General features: G+C 41.1%; 1 protein-coding gene across 4 annotated transcripts in view; it reads left to right on the top strand.

The window, feature by feature from the left end:
• Positions 1-23,829, top strand: part of CHRDL2 (chordin like 2) — an 82,038-nt gene that overhangs the window by 43,046 nt on the left and 15,163 nt on the right. For all 4 annotated transcript variants that reach the window (XM_072610851.1, XM_072610847.1, XM_072610848.1 and 1 more), the window contains 4 exons: positions 1,896-1,989; positions 12,024-12,079; positions 19,228-19,396; positions 20,979-21,173. In XM_072610851.1, the coding sequence (XP_072466952.1) occupies positions 1,896-1,989; positions 12,024-12,079; positions 19,228-19,396; positions 20,979-21,173 (514 nt within the window). The remainder of the gene's footprint in view (positions 1-1,895; positions 1,990-12,023; positions 12,080-19,227; positions 19,397-20,978; positions 21,174-23,829) is intronic.

Consider the following 23,829-nt stretch of genomic DNA (forward strand, 5'->3'; position numbering starts at 1 on the left):
AAGTAAAGGCAGAAGGGTGGTGGAAGGACCAGGAGCAAGTATCTAATATACGAGTGGAGTTCTAGTGTAATGTAAGTCATTTATGCAATGTGAGATGGGAATGAGGAGCTAGCAGCCTTGGAAGGCAGCCCATTGTAAGACAAAGAAGAGACCAAGAAGACGAGGAAGAGACTGGCTTTGAGCCGCGGATCTGAGTTTTATAAAATGAGTTCATAAAACAGGAATCAAAATCCACACCCTGTTATCTTTTATAAGAATCAAAACAATAATGCATAACTAGACTATACCATATAAATGAAAGTTACTTTTATTTTCCAGTGAAATGGAGCTTATTCTTGAGATAACATAGTGCAGTGAAAAGCAGGTCGGGCATGCAGTCACAAGACGTGGGTTCGAATCCTGCCTCTGACATTTACTAGCTCTGTGACCATGAGCAGACCACGTAACTTCTCTGAACCTCAGCTTTCTCATCTGAAAATAATCAGACTTTCTACCCCACAGGGCCACTGGGAAGTCAGAGCTTTCCAAGCCTTAAAGTACTGTGGAAATAGGAGTTACCATTCTTACTCCTAAGGGCAGGGCCAAAATTTCTTAATAACTTTGACAGAAATATCAAGTCACTGAAGCTTTTAGGCACCATGGAGGTCATTAAGTCCAATCCCCTCCTTTTACAGAGCAGGAGTCTAAGGTCCCTAGAAGGGAAATGGCTTGTCTAATTCATAAAACAAATTGGTGGAAAAAAACAATATGAGAACCTAAGTCTCAGATTCCTGATGTGATGATGTCCTTCCCACCCGATTCAATGAGATGCCTCTCTCTAAAGGGCAGTCAACGCATCCTTGACTTTTTACATGGAGGTCACTGAATCCAAACAGGGCTGAAATTTTTCTGTAAATCTCAAACTCGGTCTTCCTAATAACTGACCCATGTAGTCCTTTGTACCCATGATCCTCATTGGATAGCTGATGGATGATAAGGATATATGAGGCAGCTAGATGGCGATGTGGATAGAATGTTGGACTTAGAATCAGGAAGCCTTGAATTTGAATCCTGAGTCAGTCAATGGACTAATAAAAACTAATAATAATCAGCTAATAAATTAAGCACCTACTATGTGCCAGGCACCATGCTAAACCCTGAGCATACAGAAAGAGGCAAAAGGCAGTCCCTGACTTCAAGGAGCTTACAATCCAATGGGGAAGATGGCAAGCAAACAAATATGTACAAACAAGCTGAAGACAAGACAGAGGACTGAGACACTTACTACGTGGGTGATTCTGAGCAACTCACTTCACTGTGCCCAGGTTAAGACAAATCAATAATCATTAATTAAGCACTGACTCTGTGCCAGCTACTTGGCTAAGTGCTGGGGATAGAAATAAAGGCACTTTTCTCATCTGTTAAATGGGGACGATAATGACACTTTCCTCCCAGGGCTGTTGTGAATTGTATTAACATATATATGTTTCAGACCTCAAAATACTATATAAATGCTACCTATTATTAATTTGAGTTTCACAAATCCCTGTAAGGTAGGAAGGTGTCCATCCTCACATTTTACAGACAAGGAAACTAAGCCTCAGGCTGTGACTTGCTTGACCAAACAGTGAAAAATGTCAGAGTAGAACCTGACCTTGGATTTTTCCGACCTTCAGTTTAGCCCTCTGGCCACTTACACCTTCTGTACCTCCCACTAGCTTCCTCAACATTCTAGAGGATCTTATGGGCCCTTTCCTAAGCTGATATTTTGTATTCTCTGTGCTAAGATCCTTTCCAGCATGGTAGAACATTCTGTGTTCTACAATCTCAAATCCATTCCAGCTTTGATATTCTATGTCTAGTCTCCAAGAGCAACAGGCCCATTCACTGAACTTGTTTGCTGTTCTCTTTCCCAGGAAGGCCAAATCTACTGTGGCCTCATGACATGTCCTGAAACCAGCTGCCCTACACCTGTCCCAGTGCCTGACTCCTGCTGTCACACCTGTAAAGGTAAGTCAAAGCTTGCCAATGTGATTGACCTAGATCATCTGTGCTAGAAGGGACCTCAGAACATGGAATGAAAGTGCTGGAGGGAGCTTAGAACATAGAATGTCAGAGATGAAAGGAGCCTTAGAATACAGAATGTTAGAACTTGGAGAGACTATAGGTCAGAGAATGTCAGAACTGGAAGGGATCTAGCTAGAGCTAGAAAGGATTTTAGAACATAGGATGTTCGAGTAGGAAGGAACTTTAAAACATAAAATGCCAGAGTTAGAAGGGATCTTAGAATATAAAATGTTGCAGAATCGCAGAGTTAGAAATAGTCTCAGAGAACATCTATTCCAACCTTTTCTTAAACACAAATTCCTTCTCTAACATACCCAAAAGGTATATCTGCCCTTTCCCTGAAGCTCTCTAGTGAGAGCCAGTCCACTAACCCACACGGCTACTTCTGGACAGAGTTAACTTCAGGAAGTTTTTTTTTTTCTCATGTCAAACCTAAATTTTCCCTTTTTCTAACTTCTGCCCTTTGGTCTTAATTCTGTCTTCTGGGTTCAAGCTGAACAGGTCCAATTCCTCTTCTAAGTGGTGGTTCTTTAAATACAAGTAGACAGCTATCGTGTCTCCTCTAAAGCTTTTCTTCAAGCAAAACATCCCCAGGTTCTTGAACCAGTCTTCATATGGTAAGATCTCAAGGCCTCACATCATCCTGTTTAACGGATACTCTCCAGCTCATCAACCTCCTTCTTTAAATATGGAACACAGAACTGAACATTCTCCAGCATTCTCCAGCTGTGGTCTGATGAGGACAGAACACAGCGTCACTCTTACCTTCCTAGTCCCAGACACTAGGTCTCTCTAAATAGAGCAAGAAATACTTCTGCTGCCTTTCCTTTCTTGGCTCTTGTAGTATTCTGTCAATACATCCAGATTTTGCAGTTTACTAAGAACCTAAGACTTTTAAAAATTTGTCATTGATACCTTCTATTTTTATACTAAAGTACTTCCCTGATATACTCCTTCCATTAATCTACCCCATCCCCCATAACAAAGAATAAGTTGGACAAAGCCAACTGACAAATCTACCACATCTGGCAGCCTATCCAGCATTCTGTCCCCATACCTATCCATCTCTCTAATAAGAACAAGTTTTCTAGGATGGAGATTCAGTCATCACAGATCGTAGGGTTTGGCCACTCTTTAGTGTTGTTTTCACTTTTGCTTCTTTACCTCCTTGCTCAGTAGTGAGATCACTGGGTCAAAGGGTATGAACAATTTAAGCAGGTAGGTGATACAGTGCGTTAAGTGTTGACTTGGAGTTAGGAAGACCTTGAAATCTTACTTGAGATATTTACTTAGTTATGTGACATCAAGCAAGTCACTTAATCTTTTTTCCAGCCTGGGGTAAAATGGGGATAATAAAAACATTCACAGAGTTATTATGAAGATCAAAAGAGGTAAGCCATGTAAAGCACTTTGCAAACCATCAAGTAACACATACATGCTTGCTATTATTAACATAGTGCCTTCTTGCTCCCTAGATCTCTTTCAAATGAACTGATATTTATCTATGCCTCTTCCATCTTATACTTGAGAAGTTGGGTTTTTTGAGCCCAACTGTACAACTTTGCCTTTATTGCCATTCTATTTTATCTTCACCCTGTTAAGTTCAGCCTGATGTTCCAGCCCATCTAAGTGTGTTTGGACGCTTACCCTTGATATCCAATGTGTCATCTCTACCCCTCATTTTGGTATCATTTGCAGTTTTGATAAGCAAGCCTCCTAATATTTTATCCAGGTCATTGATAAAATTGTTAAACAGGACAGGGCCAGCCATAGATCCATAGCAGACACTTTACTAGCAATCTTTTTTTTCTCCAAATTTATTAATTTATTTGTTTTCAGTTTTCAACAATCACTTCCATAAGTTCCAAATTTTCTCCTCCTCCCTCTCTCCTCCCTCCCCAAGATGGCATGCAATCTTACATAAGTTCTACAAATACATTCCTATTAAACACATTTTCACATTAGTCATGTTCACTAGCAACTGTCTTCCAAGCTGACATTTGACCCTCAGTGACCTCTCTTTGGGTCTGTCCATTCAACCAATTGCAAGCCCAATATTTGTACTATCATCTGGTCCATGCCTCTCCATCTTTTCTACAAAAATACAAGAGACTTTTTCAATTGCATTGATAAAATCTAAGGTAACCTATGTCTACAGCTGACCCCTGATCTATCAGCCAGTTGAGTTGTCCAGTCAAGAAAAGAAAGGAGGTTAGTCTGGCATGATCTGTTCTAGGTTAAGCCATACTGGCTCATGCTACTCATCATCCCATTCATCCATGTTGCCAAGAATTAAAGTCAAGCTCACAGGTCTATTAATTGTAGAATTCCAATCGATCCTCAAGTGACATCATGTCCAGTCTCCTTCCTATCCTGATCCCCCTCCTCTGGATGTGCTCTGGTTTTAGAGTCATTCCTAAAGCATGGCTCTAGAACTGGACACAGAACTCCAGATATGTGTTTGGATCAGAGCATCTGAAGGCTTGATTCTCTTCCCCTTTTTGGGGGGGACAGGGAAGAATATAGAAAAACCAGAGATGGAAGACCCCTTAGACGTCACCTAGTCCAAATTCCTCATTTTATAGAAGCATTTTATAGAGGCTTATGTTGTAGTGGAAACTGGGATTTCATTGAATTTGGAGCCAGTGTACCTAAGAATGGGTCTACAACTCTGTGACCTTGAGCAAGTAATTTATCTTCGCTGACCCTCAGTTTCCACATCTATAAAATAATCATACTAATATATACCTCAGAGTTTACCAAGTGTAAAGGACTATAGAAGTAGAAATGATCAATTTAATAACCAAAATTCAATTAATCAGTGGCAGAACCAAGATTAGAACCCAGGTCCCCTGTTGTCCCCATGCTCCCCAGCCTAGGGATGTTTCTACTATACCATACACTTACTTACCCTTACTCTATTGCCTTTGGTGGCCTTTGATCATCAACTTGAAACACATAGAGAGTTAGTGCTCTGTCATTAAGATCAGGATACAACAACCTAGAAGGGTAACTAGTATACATATCATCCCCATTTTACAGATGAGGAAGTGGAGGCCTAATGATGTGAATGGACTTGCCAGAGTCCCTATTTCCCAGTCTAGCCTCAGAGACCAGACTTATCATGCTACACCGAAGCAATTCACTCTTTCTTGCATCCACTCTTACTCTTACACACACACACACGCGCACACACACACACACACACAGTTTTTTCTCATATAATCTCTCTGACTCTTTCACACATATAGATCCTGACATCCTGAATAGTTAGAGAATAATTAACTGAACTGTTTGACCTAGACCAGGGTTAAGTAGAGATGGTCAGAGAAGACTTCTTGGAGGAGGTGACTCATGAGCAAGGCCTCAGTGGATGCTTTTATTTAAGCTATGTACGGCTTAGGTTTAGGGTCACATTAGCCATGGAATAAGAAGCTTCCTCACATCCTTCACAACTATGGATTCAAGAAATGGCCTGGGAGGGAGGGTCTGAAGTAGGAGTTTGTAGTACATGGGGCTACCACTAGAGGATGGTGTGGAGCTGTTATCTAACACGTGCTCAAGAGAGACTTTTTCACCATTTTTGCCCTTGAGACTTTGTTTGTCATTGGGATTATTAGGGTAGGACCTTAGAATGTGCGAGGGGGGTAGGACGGTGCAGAACCTTAAAATATAGAACGTCAAGACTGGCAAGGACCTTAAAATATAGGCTTTTAAAGCTAAAAGGAGCCCCAGAACATAAAAGGTCAGAGCTGGGAGGCACAGTGTGACAAGCTAACTTTGCCTCTGATTTGGTAATATAAACTTGCCCCTGGCCCTGATTCTAATGGCATGGCCAGCTTGAGACGGTAGACACAACTTTTAAGCATTTTGCTGTACTCCTCACACTCTGCTGAGTGAGAGTCACAAACCCTCAGAGTCAGACGAGCAGGCCACCAATCCACTGTACCCAAGCAGGGATCCCCTCTGCACTATGCCCACAGGTAGCTGTGGATTCCCTGGGTCTAACCCTCCAGGGAAGGGGCACTTACACTGTTAGACAGGCCTAATTGTTACAGAGCTTTGTCAAATACTGAGCCAAAATCGGTGCCCTGCACAGAAGACTCGGTCTTCTTCCACTGCATGAAGACAGCTACCATGGCTCTTTCAGCTGATCCTCATATAACAGTCTCTGTTCCTGTCCCCATTCTGATCTTCTTCCCCTGAATGTGCTTTAACTTATCAAACTCATCCCTAAAACATGGTCCCAGAACACAGTGATCTAAATGTGTGTTCTGATGAGAAGAGATGATAAGTTCCCTCTAGTCAATATTCAGTTAGCATACGTTGATATCACCAAGCTTGGGGTCAGCTAAGACCTTCATATGAACTTGTGTTTTCTAATCAACCCTATAAATACGTGCATTTCATTCAGCCCATTTTTCAAGCTTTCTAAGGTATTTTAGGTCATAATTCTGTCATCCAGTTTAGCTAACCTTCTCAGCTTCCTGTTCAATAAGATAAAGTAAATGCTTATTCTCTCTCCCTTCTCTTTCTCTTCCCCTATCATACTCAAATTTGGCAAGTATATTATTTGGCCTTTAAGCAAGTTACTGATAAAAAATGTCAGTTAGAACAAAGACAAGGACAGAACCTTTGGGATCTGATCAGGAGAGACCTCCCTCCATGGTCTCTCATGATCCATGATCCATGGATCAACGTTGATCCATAAACCTATTGATCTGGTCATTCATTCAATCACTTTTCAATGTACCCAACCTTGCCCACATTTCTGTATCATACTCACAGTAGGAGAGAGTTTATCAAATGTCTTGATGAAATCTAGATAGACCATGATTATTCCCTATTGCACTTTTACATAAATTGTCCCCCATGTTTGAATGTTCTCTCCTCACTTTCACTTGCAGGATTTTTTGTTCTGTTCCAAACTTGGCATAGGTGCCAACTTCTACCATGAGGCCTTTCCTCATCCCCCAAAACTATCACTATTCTCCCCCTCTTAAAAATACTCCATACTCACATTGTATTTATTTACTTGCATGCTTGTATCATGGGGCACCATCACCCCTCTCCTATCCCCAGCAGAATGGAAGCTCCTAAGTCTTTGCATCCTCAGTACCAAGGACAGGCACTTAAATGCATATAGAATTGAATTGGTTAGCATTCCCCTCATCTACCAATCTAGTAGCTAAAATGTGATAAGTCTGGTAGGATTTTTTAAAAAAATAAACTCATGCTGGATCATAGGGATCACCACTTCCTTTTCCAAATGCTCACAGACCTTCCTTTTAATAATACATTATGAAATTCTGTCAAGAATGATAGTCAAATTTACTGGCCCACACATGAAGGAATCTACCTTCTTCCTATTTGTGAAACCTCCATGCTCATGTGTGACGAATCTAGTCTTCTCACATTCTTCATGATTTTTCAGAGATTATCAAAAGCAGCTCCTGAGGGCTTGATCAGTTTGATATTCTCTTAGCATCTACTGGCTTACCCTGGGTTTCAGCTCCCCAGTAACCACTTTCATTTTATCTTTCCAAGTCTGTGGACACAAAGTCTGTGTCTAAAAATTTATGTTTCATTTTGCCACTTCAATGCCTCACTTCTCTGTCAGAGAATCAGCAATTTGTTGTATCATCAGTCCTCTGGAATCATGGTTGTCCATTACAGTGATCAAATTTCTTAAGTTTTTCAAAGTTATTTGGCTTTTTTAAAGCCCTTTTCGTTGTCCTTAGTATTTCTTACAAACCTTGGTTCATTCTGAGCTTTCACACTATAGGGACTATTCTCACAGGTTTGTGCTAATCTTTTGTATGGATCATCTGTTACTGCCTTATTTTGTGGATCCATCCCCAGGACATACCTCTCTGGGTCTGTAATCTCTTCAATGTGGGTACTTCCTCAAAAAAAAACCAGATCACTACTTATCCATGTCTATCCATCCTGTGTGATTCATGTTAATATTCCCCCATAGATTCTACAAAAGAAGTTCACCCAACAGGCTGGTGGCTTTTCTTTAGGTATCTTGATGTTATCTGGACATTAACAGAACACATAGGCCATCTATGAGTCATCCTTTACTCTTTGTACATGACAAGTTATTGGGGGCAGGGGGGTGTCTTAGATCTCTCTGAAGACATCCTTTATAATATATTGAAGCAGACTCACACATACCATGTGCCTCACAATTGCCTTTTGGATGACACTTGACTTTAATTTTTCAGAGACTGGTATCCTCTGATTCACAGTCATTTACAGTCATCTGAAGAATTCTATTGTTTAAAAGATGGGCCTTTGTTTCAAGGGAAAGCTTTTTCACAAAAGAAATCCAACCCACTCTTCTTTAACTCGGGGTTGAGCTCATTGTCATTTGCCATGTCTGCCTAATATATACTGAAGAATGAATCATCTCTCTGGGTCATCCTTCCAACTGCTTATTCTGATCTGGATGATAGATATTGTTCATTCACTTGGTTTTTCCTGTGTGAACAGTCAGACAAAACTTTTATGAGTGATTTTGATCTTAATGTGCTACATTATGGGGCACAGCGCTGCATCACCCACAAACAAGAAATTCTTGGAGATTTCACCATTTTAGGAAATCCTTCTTTCCTTTGTATCCCACACTGGACATCCTTCATGATAGTGGCAAGAAATAATAACCAACATTTATATAGTCTCCATTACGTGCCAGGCACTATGCTAAGCTCTGTACAAATGTAGCTCATTTGATCCTCACAATAATCTTAGGAAGTAAGTGCTATCATTATTTCCCTCATTTTACAGTTGAGGAAAATCAGAGGTCACATTAGAACTCGTCTTCCCTACTCCAAGCCCAATGTTCTATTTTCTGCACCACCTAGTTACCTCTGGTATGTCTGGAAGTCATCCATCTCCCTATTTTGTGCCTTGCTCAAAAGTAATAACCAGAGGATCATGGAGCAAAGTTCTCCCTCTTGTTACATCTTTCAAGGAATTTTGTATGATTTTGCCATATTCGTGGGAGTTACCTTGTGGGAGGAGATCCTTTATGTGGTTTGTCTACTGGATCAAATGCTTTATTCAATCAAACAAGCTTTAAGTACAGTAATATCTTGTATACTCTTCACTTTTCAATGTATTCTAACTGTAAAAATTTGGTCCATTATAGAATATAGTTAGCAAAAACCTGACTGTTCCCATCTCAAACCTTTATGAAAGATGTCCTTGATATTTGGATAGATTAGTCTCATAAAAATCTACTAGAGATGGAAAAGTGAGCATCTGGGTCATTATTTGTTTATGATTTCTCATTGGAATTTTTTATAATACTAATAATAATGTCTAAAATTTTTTCTCAAGCTTTTGGTATCATTTCTTTTTCATTTATATTAAGAATCAGTTACTCCAAACCTTTAAAATTATGTTGCCTTCAGCATGAACGTCCTTTTATATACATTTGATCCATTCTAACTGTTCTTCCCATATTTGTTTTCTTCTGTGCTGTTTCTACTTCCCTGTGTTTCATATCTAGGATGGTAATGTTAAGAGTCTAAACTAGTGATGATTCCACTGTTACTGATGGTGAAGAGTGTTGTAAAAATCTTTACAAATTTTCTCCATTTTTCTTCTCATTGTTTTGCTTGGTCCAGCTTTATCCTTCAGTGTCCTCAGAATAACTTTGCTTGGTTAGGTTTCTTACCAGATTTCATTTAAATTTGTTTTTTTTTTCCTCTGCGTGTTCTTACCATTTTATACTTCTCACAATCTTCCACCACCTTCCTCCATAAGAGTTTACAATGAGTTTATATTCCAAATCAGTGATGCCCTTGGCTGCCATATCTCTCTGCTTAGAAGGAAGCATAAGTGTTGTCTTGATGGAGGAAGTTTAACAGTCCTTTTGGTCTCATTATGAGTAGTGATCTATTCAGGTTAACTTTCTTTAGGAAATAGTAAGAATCAGTGTTGAAGCTTGTTCTTTCATCCATTTCCCATTTTGAGGCATCAATACTTTTTAAAAATAGGTCAGACAGAAGTTGCCTCAATTTTTATTTCTCTAGTTTGATACTAAATTTGACATTTGCTCTAATAAGTCAAATAGCTGATTTGGAAATAATTCCCACATCAGCAATCATTTTTTTCTTGTTTGTTAAATGATAATTTCATTTTTGTGATATTCAGTACTCACTATATTTTGGATCTCTTTTTCTAAGAGAAGGCATTTGTGGTACAAAGGCATGAAGCTTCTGTGTAGTCTACAAGCTTCTAGGTTATCACATTTCTTACTCCTGAACCATATTTTCCAACTCATTTTTTCTTTCCATATTCCCTAATGCCCATCTTTTTGTTGAAGTTATTATACTATATGACACTATAAGCTGATTTAATTTGAAGGAGATTATCAAGTTCTTCATAGAATTTCTCTGATTCCTCATCCTCTAAAACAGGTGTTGGTACATACGAGCTGAGCTAAAGTTATATTTTCATATTGGTCTTTTTGCAAACCTGTTATAAGCACTTCAATGAAAGTCAACCAGATGGCCCATAAAATGGTGGTTCTTATTGCCTTTGGATACATGATAAAATAAATTCCACCAACTCCTTTTATCTTCCAGTTTAAGAGAAGTGACATGTCTTCTAAATCTTAAACTGATAATCTGTGCACCCACGTGGTCTCATTAAACAACTCCTGCTTATTCCTCCTTATTGGAATCATTGTGTTTTCATCCTCAGAATTTCGGGATTGAGAACTACACATCCTTTCTGGGACCTTGTAGTATTTTAGGCCATGGGATCCTGCCTCTATGCCTTCAGAACTCTTTGGAATGTATTTTCCCCAAATCTAGGCCAGTCTCTTTCTTACTTACTCTTTCTTATATACCAAAGACTCTAAGATAGGGTGATCACTTCCTAGGAATCTTCTCAGCTTCTTTTCAGCAACCAGTTCTCTTCAACATTTCCTCTTCTTCTGCAAGTTTGCACCTCATCATGATGTTTTATTTCTTTCAAATCATCAGTTTGCCCACAGTACAGATACAGCCTCTTTTGGGAGGCAAGGGGAAGAGACAGATATACACACAGAAGATATAGAAACATGTTTAAACTTGGTTCTCAAGTGCTAAAGGAGGAAAGCTGAATAGTTTTAATCCTGGAAAGACTTCATGGGACTCTAATTTCTCTAGCAAAAAAACTGGAAACTAAAGTTAGTCCCATTAATTGGGGATTGACTAAATAAATTATGTACATATTGTAATACTACTGTGCTATTAGCAGATATGTATGAACAGTTGCAAAATGAAGGGAGGAGAACCAGGAAAACACTGTAAGGAACATCTACATTGGGAAGGCAAACAACTCTGAAAAACTTCCCAATTGTGATCAATGCAAAGAACCGTCATGATTCCAGAGCAGGGTGTCACACTTAAATAGAAACAGATCCTGGAGGGCTGCATATTGACTTCGAAAACCACAGTTGACGTTATCTATGTTGTATTAATTTTTATTTATTTTGTTAAACATTCCCCAATTATATTTTAATCTCATTGGGGGCAGTGCTTGGGGAGTTTTGCTGATGGGCATGAGTTTGACACCTCTTTCCAGAGGACTGTCAAGGAAGCCACATCCTGACAGAAATGTGATGGACTCAGGCTGCAGACTGAGATATACATTTTCATGTGGTTAATGTGGGAATTTATTTTGCTTGACTATGTATATTTCTTTAAAAGGTTTTGTTTTCTTTTTCTTTTTTTCTTCAATGGGAGGATGGAAAGGAGAGATAATGAATGCTTAGATGCTTGGTTTTTTAATTTTATTTTTAGTTTCAAATTCTCTCCTTTCCTCCATCCCCTCCATTACCCATTGAGAAGGCAAGACAATTAATTTTTTTAAAAGAAAATTTTTTTTTAAAAAGACTTAAGCCCAAAGAAAATACCAGGAGCAATCCAGTTTGTATGCCTGTGACCAGTGAATCTGTTTCCCCCTTGGTTTTCTAGATGGGTCATATGAGAAATCAGCTGAAGAGGAGACCCTGCAGTTGTACCGAGGAGTGGTGAGTGACTGATCTTCCCTGTACTCACCCTGAATGCAGTTTGCCTGGGGAAGAGAAAGAGGGATTCAGATTCCTGGCACATTCTGGCTCCTCATCCTCTTTTAAAACCCTCTTCTCTCTCACCTGCCTCCCCGACACCAAGAACTGTCTCTGCCTCTTCCTTTTCCCTCATTTTCCCTGTCCAACACAGTCACAAAGTTACAAAGTCCTGTCCATTTGGCTTCAAGCCAGTTCGATTCAACAAGCATTGATTAAACAGAAATACCATGACTTAGCAAATAAAGAGCTGACATTATTAGGAAGAGCTGACATTTACTGATTGTGTGATCCTAGGCAAGTCATTTAACTTTTCAGTTTCCCAGGTGACTATCATTTGAAGACCACATTGGTGGAGACAGCTTCCTCACTGGGAGTGCCTTACACCAATGAAATTGAAAGTCTGGACAAAAAAAGTAAGCGGCCAGATATGTGTTTGACTCTAGGGACATTAAGGTCTCTTCTGTAAAGAGAGCTTCAAGTCAAATGGGGTGGAAACAGCATATACACAATAAAGACAATACAGGGGCACTGAGCATAGAGTGCTGAGCCTGGAGTAAGGAAGACCTGAGTTCAAATTCTGCTTGGATACTTCTTAGCTGTGTGATCGTGGGCAAGTCAGTTTAACCACTGTCTACCCCAGTTTCCTCCTCTGTAAAATGAAGTTAACAATAGAAACTACTTCCCACGGTTGTTATAAGGATTAAATAATTATTGTAACGTGCTTAGCAATGCCTGGCACATAGTAAGTACAACATATATGTTGGCTCTTATTAATTATTATTATTACCACCTATGTGTCATTGGTGTTGTTTAGCCATTTCAGTCGTTTCTGACTCTTTGGGGATTTTCTGGGCAAAGATACTGGAGTGATTTGCCATTTCCTTCTCCAGCTCCAGCTCATTTTCCAGATGAAGAAACTGAGGCAAACAGGATTGAGTGACTTGCCTAGGATCTCAGAGCTAGGAAGTATCTGAGGCTGGATTTGAACTCAGGTCTTCCTGACTCCAGGCCCAGAACTGTATGCACTGCCCCACCTCACTGCCCCACTTATATGACCTTGGGCAAATCACTTATTCTCTCTGTACCTCAGTTTCCTCATCTGTAAAATGAAAGAGTTGGACTAGAGTTGGTGGCACAATGGATAGTTCTGGGCATGGCGTCAGGAAGACCAGATGCTTCCTAGCTGTGTGACCCTGGGCAAAGTCACTTAACCCTGTTGGCCTCTGTTTTACCAGCTGTAAAATGGGGATAATCATAGCCCCCTCCCTCCCAGGCTTGTTGTAAGGATCAAGTGAGACATTTGCAAAGTACTTAGCATTGTGCCTTGCACAGAGTAGGTGCTCTATCAATACTAGCTGTTGGTGGTGGTGTTGCTGCTATTATCAGATGGTCTCCAATGTTTTTTCTACCTCTGAATTCATAATCCTATGATTTCCATGGGAAGAGAGGAGGAAGGAGTGTGCTCCATGTGGTGCAGGCTAAATGAATGTCAGGAAGCAGGAGAGGGCGGCACATAGTCAAAGTATAGCTGATGGTTTAGTTTGAATGGAATATAGAATTCATGAACTATTGGAAGATAAGACTAGACAGATGGGCTAGAGATAAACTGTGCAGGGCCTTGAATGTCTGAATCAGGAGTTTCTATGTTAGCCTGGGAGCAATGGGGAAGCCACAGATACTTTCTTTAAGTAGATAAATGACACAGTCAGATCTCCAGAGGGTCTTCTTACCTTCTCATCTTTCTACTCTTCTCCACTTACTTTGTAATCCTTCATACTACTATGCCATAAGGAAGGAGTAATATAAGGAAATCAAAGAAACATGGGAAAACTTGTCTATAGTGATGCAAAGCAAGAAGAGAAAAACTGAGAAATAACCAGTTTTGAATCTTGCCTCACTATCTTTATAATCTTAAACATGCAGCTAGGTGGTGCAGTGGATAGAGTGCCTGGCCTGGAGTCAGGAAGATCCATCTTTCTGAGTTCAAATCTGGCCTCAGACACTTCCTAGCTGTATGACCTCGGGCAAGTCACTTACTGATCTAGTCTGGGTCTTTATCACCTCCTGCCTAGATTGTGCGATGGTGTCTCTGCCCTTCTTCCTCCCTGTGGTCTTTTCTCTCTCTAATCCATCCTTGATGCAGCTTTCAAAATAACTTTCACAAAGGCTAATTCTTACCATTTCCTACTGGAACGGGAGCTGTTCCTTATAAGTAGGACTATTTTATTCCTTGTACTTGTATCCCCAGCACCTACTGCAGTGCCTGACTTGTAGCTGGTACTTAATAAATGTTTATTAATTGATTAACTGTTTGATACCACTCTGCTCCCACTATAAATTATCCAAGAGGATTTGCTCTAGCAATAGTAATTAGTAAATAGTAATTTAGCAATTAGTAATACCTCAGCTCATCATCTGAAATGATCCTAAGAATCTTTAGCCCTTTGACCAATCAGTTCCATCTGGAGGCCTTGACACCAATGGCCTTCTTTGCCTTTATGTCTGCTGGGTCCTTTGGTTCTGATCTATTGAACCAAATCCCTAACCACCCTTGCTTTATTCCCACCATGTCCACAGTTGTGGCCCCAAAGACCAGAATGGTGTCTCCTGTTCTAGGACACTGCTGCACCAATCTAAGATCTACCCACCTCAGGGCTCTGGTCCATTCTACCAATCTGACTCCTGGTTCCTTTTTTAGAGCATAGCAACTTCCTAATACAACCAACAAACTGAACCCTTGTTCAGGAAAGGAAACAAGGAAAAATCAGTAAGTGAAACTTATCAACAAAGCAATCAAGTGTGATGGGATTTGGGACTCCATCTGTGGTTCTACTAAACGGGGGCTAACTAGGGCATCAGGGGGAAAAAGATGGGGACAGAAAGTCTCATCCTGCTAAAGTGTTTCCCATCCCACTTTAGCAAAGAGCCCAGGTTACCCCCAAAGTCCACAAATGATAATAATAGTCATAGATCCCGTTTCAATCAGTTAAGTATTGATTAATCACCTACTATGCACTGGATGCTAGAGATGCAAACACAAAGAATGAAATAACCCCTGACCTTGAGGAGCTTAATTTCCCATGAGAAACATATGAGCAAGAACACAGATAACAAATACTTATGTAAATAGATATAAGTGTAAAATAGATAAATACAAACATATTCAAAGTAATTAAAAGCAAGGAAGTCCAGGAGGGAAGACACTAGTGGTTGTTGGGATCAGGAAAGACTTCATGCAGAAGAAGGTACTTGGACTGTGTCTGAAAGTAAGAGAAGGACTTTATGAGGTGGAGAAAGGGGGTTATTCCAGGTGTATGGTATGGGTGATGCAAAGACGCAGAGATGGAGTGTCATGTGAGACAAACAGCGAGAAGGCCATAGACTGTGAGACGAAAAGTCATGTCCATTGAGACTGGATATACGTTAGGTCATGTTGTGAAGGGCCTTAAAAGCTAAACAGAAAGCTGGCCAAGTGTGTTGAGGAATGGCCAATAATCCCGGCCATGGGAAGGCTGAGGTTGGTGGATCACTTGAGCTCAGGTTGTCCTATAATATAATATACTGTAATTATTAACTAATTATTAAATTGTTAGTAGTGATATATTATTATTCTATATTACCTAGAAAAATAATTATTAAATTATTACAAATAATTACATATGATATAATAGGGCTAAAGCTGTTTGGGTATCCACACTCAACCTGACCCCAATTTGGGGAGCCCCTGGGATCAGAAGGCCACTAAGGGGCTCACGGAGGGGCAAACCAGCAGAGGTGGTTTAAGCTTCTGTGCTGATGAGAATTGGGATTGCAGTGGTGTGCTTCTAGTCTAGGTGAGCTAAGCTGACCTAGGCTCATCAAAAAAAAAAAGAAAAGGAGTTTTATTTGTCTTATATTCCATAGCATCATAGATCTAGAGTTAGAGAGGACCTCAGAGGCCATCTACTCCACTCCCCTCATTTTGCAGATAAAGAAACTGAGGCCCAGGTGGGTGGAATAATTTGCTTGAGATTGTTGTTTAGCAGCGGTGTCTGATGTTTCATGACCCCATTTGGGGTTTTCTTGGCAAAAATACTGGAGTTCTTTGCCATTTCCTTCTCCAGCTCATTGTACAGATGAGGAAACTGAGGCAAAGAGGGATAAGTAACTTGCCCAAGGTCACATAGCTAGGAAGCATCTGAGGCCAGATTTGAACTCAGAAAGATGGATCTTCCTAACTCTAGGCCAGGCACTCTATCCGCTGCACCACCTAGCTGCATGCTTAAAATTACAAAGATAGTGAGGCAAGATGCAAAACCAGATATTTCTTGATTCTTCTTTTCTTGCTTTGTATCACTATAGACAGATTTTCCCGTGTCTCTTTGATTTCCTTATATTGGTAGCTGCTTATGTCATAGTAGTATGAAAGTTTACAAAGTCACTTCCTCACAACAATCGTATGGGATTGAGGAGTGCAAATTTGATGATTCCAATTTGACAGGGGAGGAAACAGAGGTTCAGAGAGGTCGGGTGTTTTGTCCAAGGTCACACAGTGAATCGGTGTCAGGAGAGAGGTTCAAAATCTCACATTCCCAACTTCCCATCTAATGCTCTCTCCATCACATTATTCCTTTAGCCACATATACTCTTCTTGGCAGATTGAGTTCAAACTCCTTTTCTATCTAATATTCAAACCCTCTTTCCTCCCCTTCTGAGCACCGGCCTCACATCCCCAATCAAGACCACATCTAGACAAACAAGGATCAGTAAGTGTTAAGAAAGAGAAAGTATGTGGACAGGATCCTAGATTCAGGGGTGGGCTGGAGACAGCTCAGACCAGCTCAGGAGAACCAACTGCTGTATTTTTGTAAGCATTACACCTCAGAAATCAGTAAATGCTACAAATAAGAGCTTAATTTATTATGATGTTGATTGTCTAAGCTTAAAAAAGCAATGGAGAAAATGTTCATATTGCAGACTACACTTAAAAGTATGTCCTGCATTTTCAGAAGTTGGTTATTAAACATTTACCAGCACACCCCAGTTTTGATCAGTAAGTCAGGGGTCATGGGTTTCAGTCCTGTATGCACCATTCATTTGCTTTACAATCTGGAGCAAGTCATTGTTTCTCTCTATTTCTTGATCTCCTTGGTAAATGAAGGAGCTGGACCATAGCATCGCACCCTTCCAACTCTGCCATTTTATAATCATAGAATGATAGAATGACTTCAGAGTTGAAAGGGAAGCTGACAGTCAACCAGTCTAACACATTCCCATAACAACATAGTCTATCACTGGTCACTCATTCTATGTTTAAGGACCTCCAATGAGGTCCTCCCATTGCCCCTCAAGGAAGCTTATTCTACTTTGGAATGTCCCTGTCAGGAAGTCTTTCCTGACATCCAGCCCAAATTTGTTCCTCTGCAAAGTACCCCCATTTCTCCTAGTCTTGCCAACTTTGGGGCTAAAATGTAGTCCAACAAATCTATTCCCCTTCCCTATGAAGGCCTTTCATATACTTGAAGACCCCTATTATATCTCCCTTTAATCTTCTCTTTACCAGAGTAAACATGCCCACTTCCTTCAATAGATCTTCATATGGCATAGACTCTTCCTCATTCTGGTTGCCTTCTCTCAGATGATCTCTAGAAGATCAATGTCCTTCTTAAATTATTAAATTTAATTTCTATTTTTATTATTATTAATTCTGTAATATGTAATTAATAATTTATATTACTAATTAATCATTAATAAATTAATAATTATTAAATGGTGGCTCCCAGAACTGAATGCAGTTCTCCAAATGTGGACTGCCAGGGCAATATAAAGAGGGAAAAGCTATGTCCCTCTTCATGCAGCCCATGATTACATTCATTTTTTTTGTTTGCTGTGTCATATTGCTGACTCATTAAACCACTAAAAATCCTGAGATCTTTTTTGAGATGTTCATGGGTGTGCTGGCAAATGTTTAACAACTGGCTCTCCAGAAAGCAAGATATACTTTTAAGCTTAATCAGTAATATTATTTCCTCCATCACTTTCTTATGCCTAGACAATCAGCAAAAGAATAAATCAAGCTCTGATTTCTGAGGTATAAAAGTTTACTGAAACCTTGACAATCAGCTCCCATGAACCAGTTGGAGCTGGCCAGCGCCACACTCCTGGACAACTTCCCTCTAAACATGTCTTCCCCATCTTATGCCTGTGAAGTCTTTTTTTGTGAATCTATGACTAAGAGTTTACATTCAACCTTATTAAATAACAGCTTATTGGAGTCAGCCCAATTTTCTAGCCTCCCAAACTTACTTGGGTTACTGACTCCATCCTCCATTCTGTTAGCTGCCCCTCTTAGCTTCATGTCATCTGTGAATCTGAAAAGGATACTGTCTTTGTGACATCTTCTATGTCTTAAGGTCCACTCCAGCTCTGCCAGTCAAAGATTCTGATTCTATAGCTAACTCTTTTTTAGAACACAGAATGTCAGAGCTGGGAGGGACCTTAGAACACAGAATATCAGAGATGAGAGAGCCTTTAGAACATAGAATGTCAGAGATGGGAGAGCCTTTAGAACACAGAATGTCGGAGATGAGAGAGCCTTTAGAATACAGAATGTCGGAAATGGGAAAGCCTTTAGAACACAGAATGTCAGAGATGGGAGGGATCTTAGAACATAGCATGCTGTGGGGGAACAATACTTGAGATGAAGGAAAGAAGAGACTTCAACAGACAAGGGGTGGGGATGGGAGTCAAATCTCTTCCTGGTAGGAGAGGGCATTGTGAGCTATGTTCAGAGAAGACAGAATGAGATCGGGGGCGGGGAGAAATCCCAGATCTTGAACAAAGAATATGTGAAAGGGAGTCATGGGAAACGAAGAACTTTGCAGTGCTATAGAAATACATTGCTTTACCTGGTTACTCCTGACGGGCTAGGAGATGCCCCAACTCTCCACACCCACCTCATCCCTCCAGCTGCCCCAAGGATTTGTGGCAGAGGATCTCTCCAGAAGCCATTGTCTTCCCAGCATGGGGAAGCCTGTCTTGGATCTCACCTTAGCTGCCTTTCTGAGGTCCTGCATCTGACTCCAGGCTCTCACCCTCCTTTGAATCAGCCTGGTATTTTTTGTTTGCAGAGGCATTCCCAGGATCCATGCGTTAGCCAGAGTGGGAACAGGCGGGCACCAGGAACCACAGCTCCCACAGGCCTCAGCTCCTCCCTGGGCTTTATCCCCAGACACTTTGGACAGAAGGGGAGCGGCAGCACCACAGTCAAGATAGTCCTCAAAGAGAAACATAAGAAAGGTAAGGCCTGAGGTGGATATGGGAGTAAGTACACAGATCAAGGAATTAGAGTCATAGGCTTTTAGAATGGAAGGAGCCTTAGAATCTAGAATGTCAGAACCACAAAGAGCCTTAGAATATCGCATGTCAGAGCTAGAAGGAACTTCAGAACGGAGAATGTCAGAGCTGAGAAGAACTTTAGAACATAGCACGTCAGAGGTAGAAGGGGCTTTAGAACACAGAATGTTAGAATTGGGAGGGGTCTCAGAACACAGAATGTTAGTGCTAGGGCAGGACCTTAGAACACAGAATGTCAGAGCTGGAGGAAACACTAAAAATTATCCAGTTCAACAAACTCATTTATCAGATGTGGAAGAGGATGTAGACAGAGGAAGAGAGAGGATGTGCCAAAGTTAGCTAGTTTGTACTTATAGGGCACTTTAATTTTGATCCCCAATAAGAACCCAGCACTCCTGACTTCTCTGGGACTTTCCCCATGATACCATCCTGCCGTGACCCATGCAGAAGGGCATTCTCTGTTCCTCCAGAAGGCTGGCCACAGGGACAGGGTGTATCCACTTGCCTGGAGGGAGGGTTAATATCACACTCCCACACTCTGCACCCCCTTCATGAATTATTTAAGATTCTGAAGTTCTGAGATTCTGATATTCCACAAGTCTGAGATTCTGACTGTCTGTGATTATAATAGTGCTATTTTGATGTTTTATTAATCTAAGAGTCTATGATTCTCAGTTTCTGGGATTCTATGGTGCTGTCACCTAAGGGCCCAACAGCCTCTCAGCCTGCCATAGTCATGCTGAAACATGGACAGTATGTGATTAGGTTAAAAAAAGAGGAATATTTCTTAGACTGTTGGTTTCCAATCTGAGAGAGGGAAGGGACTTCTCAGGGGTTTAGAAACTAAGAATGTGTCTCTAGAGCAGCTGGGAAAATCATCCTTAAGGTCCACGACAAATCAGGGAAGACCCAAAGGAAGTCAGAAAAAGAATCACAGACTCTCAGAGCTAGGAGACTCCTCAGAGGTCATCGCCTCTCTCCCAGTGCCAGAATGCCTAATAGAACTTCATCCAGTCTCTGGTTGGACATCACCAGTGACAGGAAGCTCACTCTCTCCCAAGGAAGCTTGTTCCATTGTGGTACAATTATGATCTTCGGAAGCTTTTCCTTTTCCTGAGTCCAAATCTACACGAGACTGCATTAGAAACTGAGCAGCATGCCACAAAAAAGTCATGGGGTGGGCCAAAGACACTCAGACTTAGAAGACAGGTTCTGAACTTGGGGTCCCTGAATTTATATTTAAAAACATATGTTTTGATAACTATTTCAATATGATTCATTTTTTTTGTAATCCTATGTGTTTTATTTTATGCATTTAAAAAATGATTCTGAGAAGCAGTATATATAAGTTTTAGTAGACTGATAAAGGGGACCGTGACACAAAAAGAAATGAGGGACCCCTGACTTGAAGATGTACGTCCCCATTCAGACTGAGGTCTCCCCAGGGACAGGACCAGGCCTCCCTTCCTCTTTCTGCCCAGCCTGGAAGAACCCAGTTCTGACTTGAGGCCTCTCTCCCTTCCAGCCTGTACGTACAATGGAAAGACGTATTCTCATGGGGAGGTGTGGCACCCAGCCTTCCGCTCCTTCGGACCCCTGCCCTGCATCCTTTGCACCTGTCAAGATGGCCGTCAGGACTGTCAGCGAGTGACCTGCCCCAGGGACTATGGCTGCCTCTACCCAGAGAAGGTAGAAGGGAAGTGCTGCAAGATCTGCCCAGGTACTGGTGGGTGAGAAGGTGGGAGGTGGGAAGCATGGGGGCACCCAGACACCAGCGAAGGTTCCCAGAGTCTCAGGACTGTAAAATCCATAGACACTAAAAAAGAGCACTGGACCTACCTGGAGACAGAAGAGAGCTAGGTTCACAACTTGCCTCATGCACTTACTGACCTAGGTGACCATGGGAAAGTACGTCCCCCGTCTCTGAGCTGTAGTTTCCTCCTTACCTAGGGCTAGGATTTTTGGAGGGGGGAGGCAATTGGGGTTAAGTGACTTGCCAGGGTCACATAGCTAGTAAGAGTCTGAGGCCAGATTTGAACTCAGATCCTCCCCTCTCCAGAGCCAGTGCTTTGTCCACTGCACCACCTAGCTGCCCCCCTCATAGGGCTCTTATGAAGATCAAATGAGATAATAAATATCAGCTGATCAAAGAAAGTAATAAATCTTTTGCAAACCTTGCCATGCCATTAAAATGTCATAAGAGTACTAGAACCATAGACTTAGTATTTTAGGACTACAGAACCTCTGAATCTTGGAATGCAAGTCAACAAGCATTCGTTAAGGACCTACTTTGTGCCAGGCACTGGGTTAAGCCCTGGAGATGCAAAGAGAGGCAGAGATAGTCCCTGCCTTCAAAGGTTCCCATACATACATACATACCTATATAAATATGTATAGGTACATGCATGTATACATGTGTACATATGGAATGACAGATCAAGGAACTTTAGAACAATACAATTAGGAACTCTTAGAACAGATCTAGAATCCTAGAGCTGGAAGCAGCATTCAAGATTATCCCCCAGGGAGAGACAAATGATTTGTCCAAGGTCACACTACTACTAGTTAGTAGTTAGTTACTACTAGTTAGTAACATCACAAGGAACACAACCCAAGTCTTCTGACTCTTACCGAGGTTCCAGGGACCTTCCTCTGATACCCCCAGTGCTTTGTTCCGAACAACAGCGGGGCTGGGTATAGTCCATTTCTTCTAAGGGCAGGAGGAACATGGACTGGGAACGTCAGCATATCAGATGTAAGAAAGAACTGCCTAGTAGGATGTGGTCCCAGGGGAAGGTGAGGGCATGAGGAGTAAGGCTCCCAAAATGAGATAGGTGGCACTCTGGGGCAGCTAGGTGGAGCAGTGCATAGAGCACCAGCCCTGGAATCAGGAGGAACTGAATTCAAATCCAGCCTTAGACACTTATTAGCTGTGTGACCCTGAGCAAGTCACCTAACTCCGACATATTCCAAAAACAAATAAATAAAAGTAAAGATCACCCCTATTATACAGAAAGAGAAACTGAAAATTAAAGAAGAAAATTGATCCAACTGAGCTAGGACAAGAACCAATTTCTCTTTCCTTTCAGGCCAGCATATTTTCCCTGTCAATTTTCAGCCTTGTACTTAGAGGAGACAGATTTTGACTCAAGATAAGGAAAAATTTCCTAGCAGTTAAGAGCTGTCCAAAAGAAGTGAGTTCCCTCTCCTTGGACTTGTTTAGTGGAGGCTGGATGATCACTTTTTGTGGATTTCCAATTGGAGCAAAGTCTGTTTCTGAACTTCAGGTTCTCACAGAATCACAGAATTTCTGAGATGCAAATGGCCTCCACAACCACCTCATCTAATCTCTCTAGCTGAAACAAAATCCCCATTGCAACGTAAGTGGCGGTTCCATTTAGCCACTGCCCAAAGACCTTCAGTCAAAAGGAATCCACTGCATCCCATTTCACTTTTGGGTGCTTCTAATTGTTTGGAAGTTTTTCCTGATATCAAACCCAATTCTGTCTCTCTGCAACTTTCATGCCCTGCTCCCAGTTCTCCCTTCTGAAGCCAAAAAAGAACAAATCTCATCCAGGTAATATCCTTGAAGCCATCAGTAACGTCCCTTCCAAGTCTTCTCTTTTCCAGTTCCTCCTGCTGACAGGTACCTAGCATGGACTCAAGGGCTCTTCCAATCATGGCTGCCCTTCTTGGGACACTCTCCAGCTTATCAGTATTCTTGGTAAACTGTGTCACGCAGAACTAAACAAAATACTCCAGGTACAGAATACAGAGGGACCATCAACTCCTTATTCCTAAAAGTCAGACTTCTTTTAACCCAGCCCAAAATTGCATTAATTTTTTTGGTTGCCACATCACACAGTTGACTCATATTGAGCATGCAGCCCACTAACCTTTCAGATCTTTTTCTGGGCAAACTGATGTCTGCCTGTCTCTCCCCCATCTTTATTTGTGAAGTAATTTTTTTTACCCCAAGGGTAAGGCTTTTGATTCAGTCCAGTTTTCTAATTTTTCAAGATCCTTTTGGATCCTGACTCTCATCCATTCAGTGCATTAGCTAACATTCCATTTTGTCTCATCTGCACATTCTATGAGCATACTATCCATGCCTTTATCTAAGTCCAATTCAGTCCCTGGGGCACTCCACTGAAGACTTCCTATCACTTTGTCATAAATAGCTACTTGTTGAGGCTGACCCTTGATCCCATTACAAATCCACTTGATCTGTATTGTCATTTAGTCCACATCTTTCCCTTTTCTCCTCCAATAAATCAATCAGGTAATAAGATTTATTAAGTACCTACAATGTGCTATACACTTTTCCACAAGAACAGCACAAAATAATGGAGTTGGACTCATTGGCTTCTTCATCT

This window comes from Notamacropus eugenii, chromosome 5 (assembly GCF_028372415.1).
Source record: "Notamacropus eugenii isolate mMacEug1 chromosome 5, mMacEug1.pri_v2, whole genome shotgun sequence".
NCBI classification, from domain to species: domain Eukaryota; kingdom Metazoa; phylum Chordata; class Mammalia; order Diprotodontia; family Macropodidae; genus Notamacropus; species Notamacropus eugenii.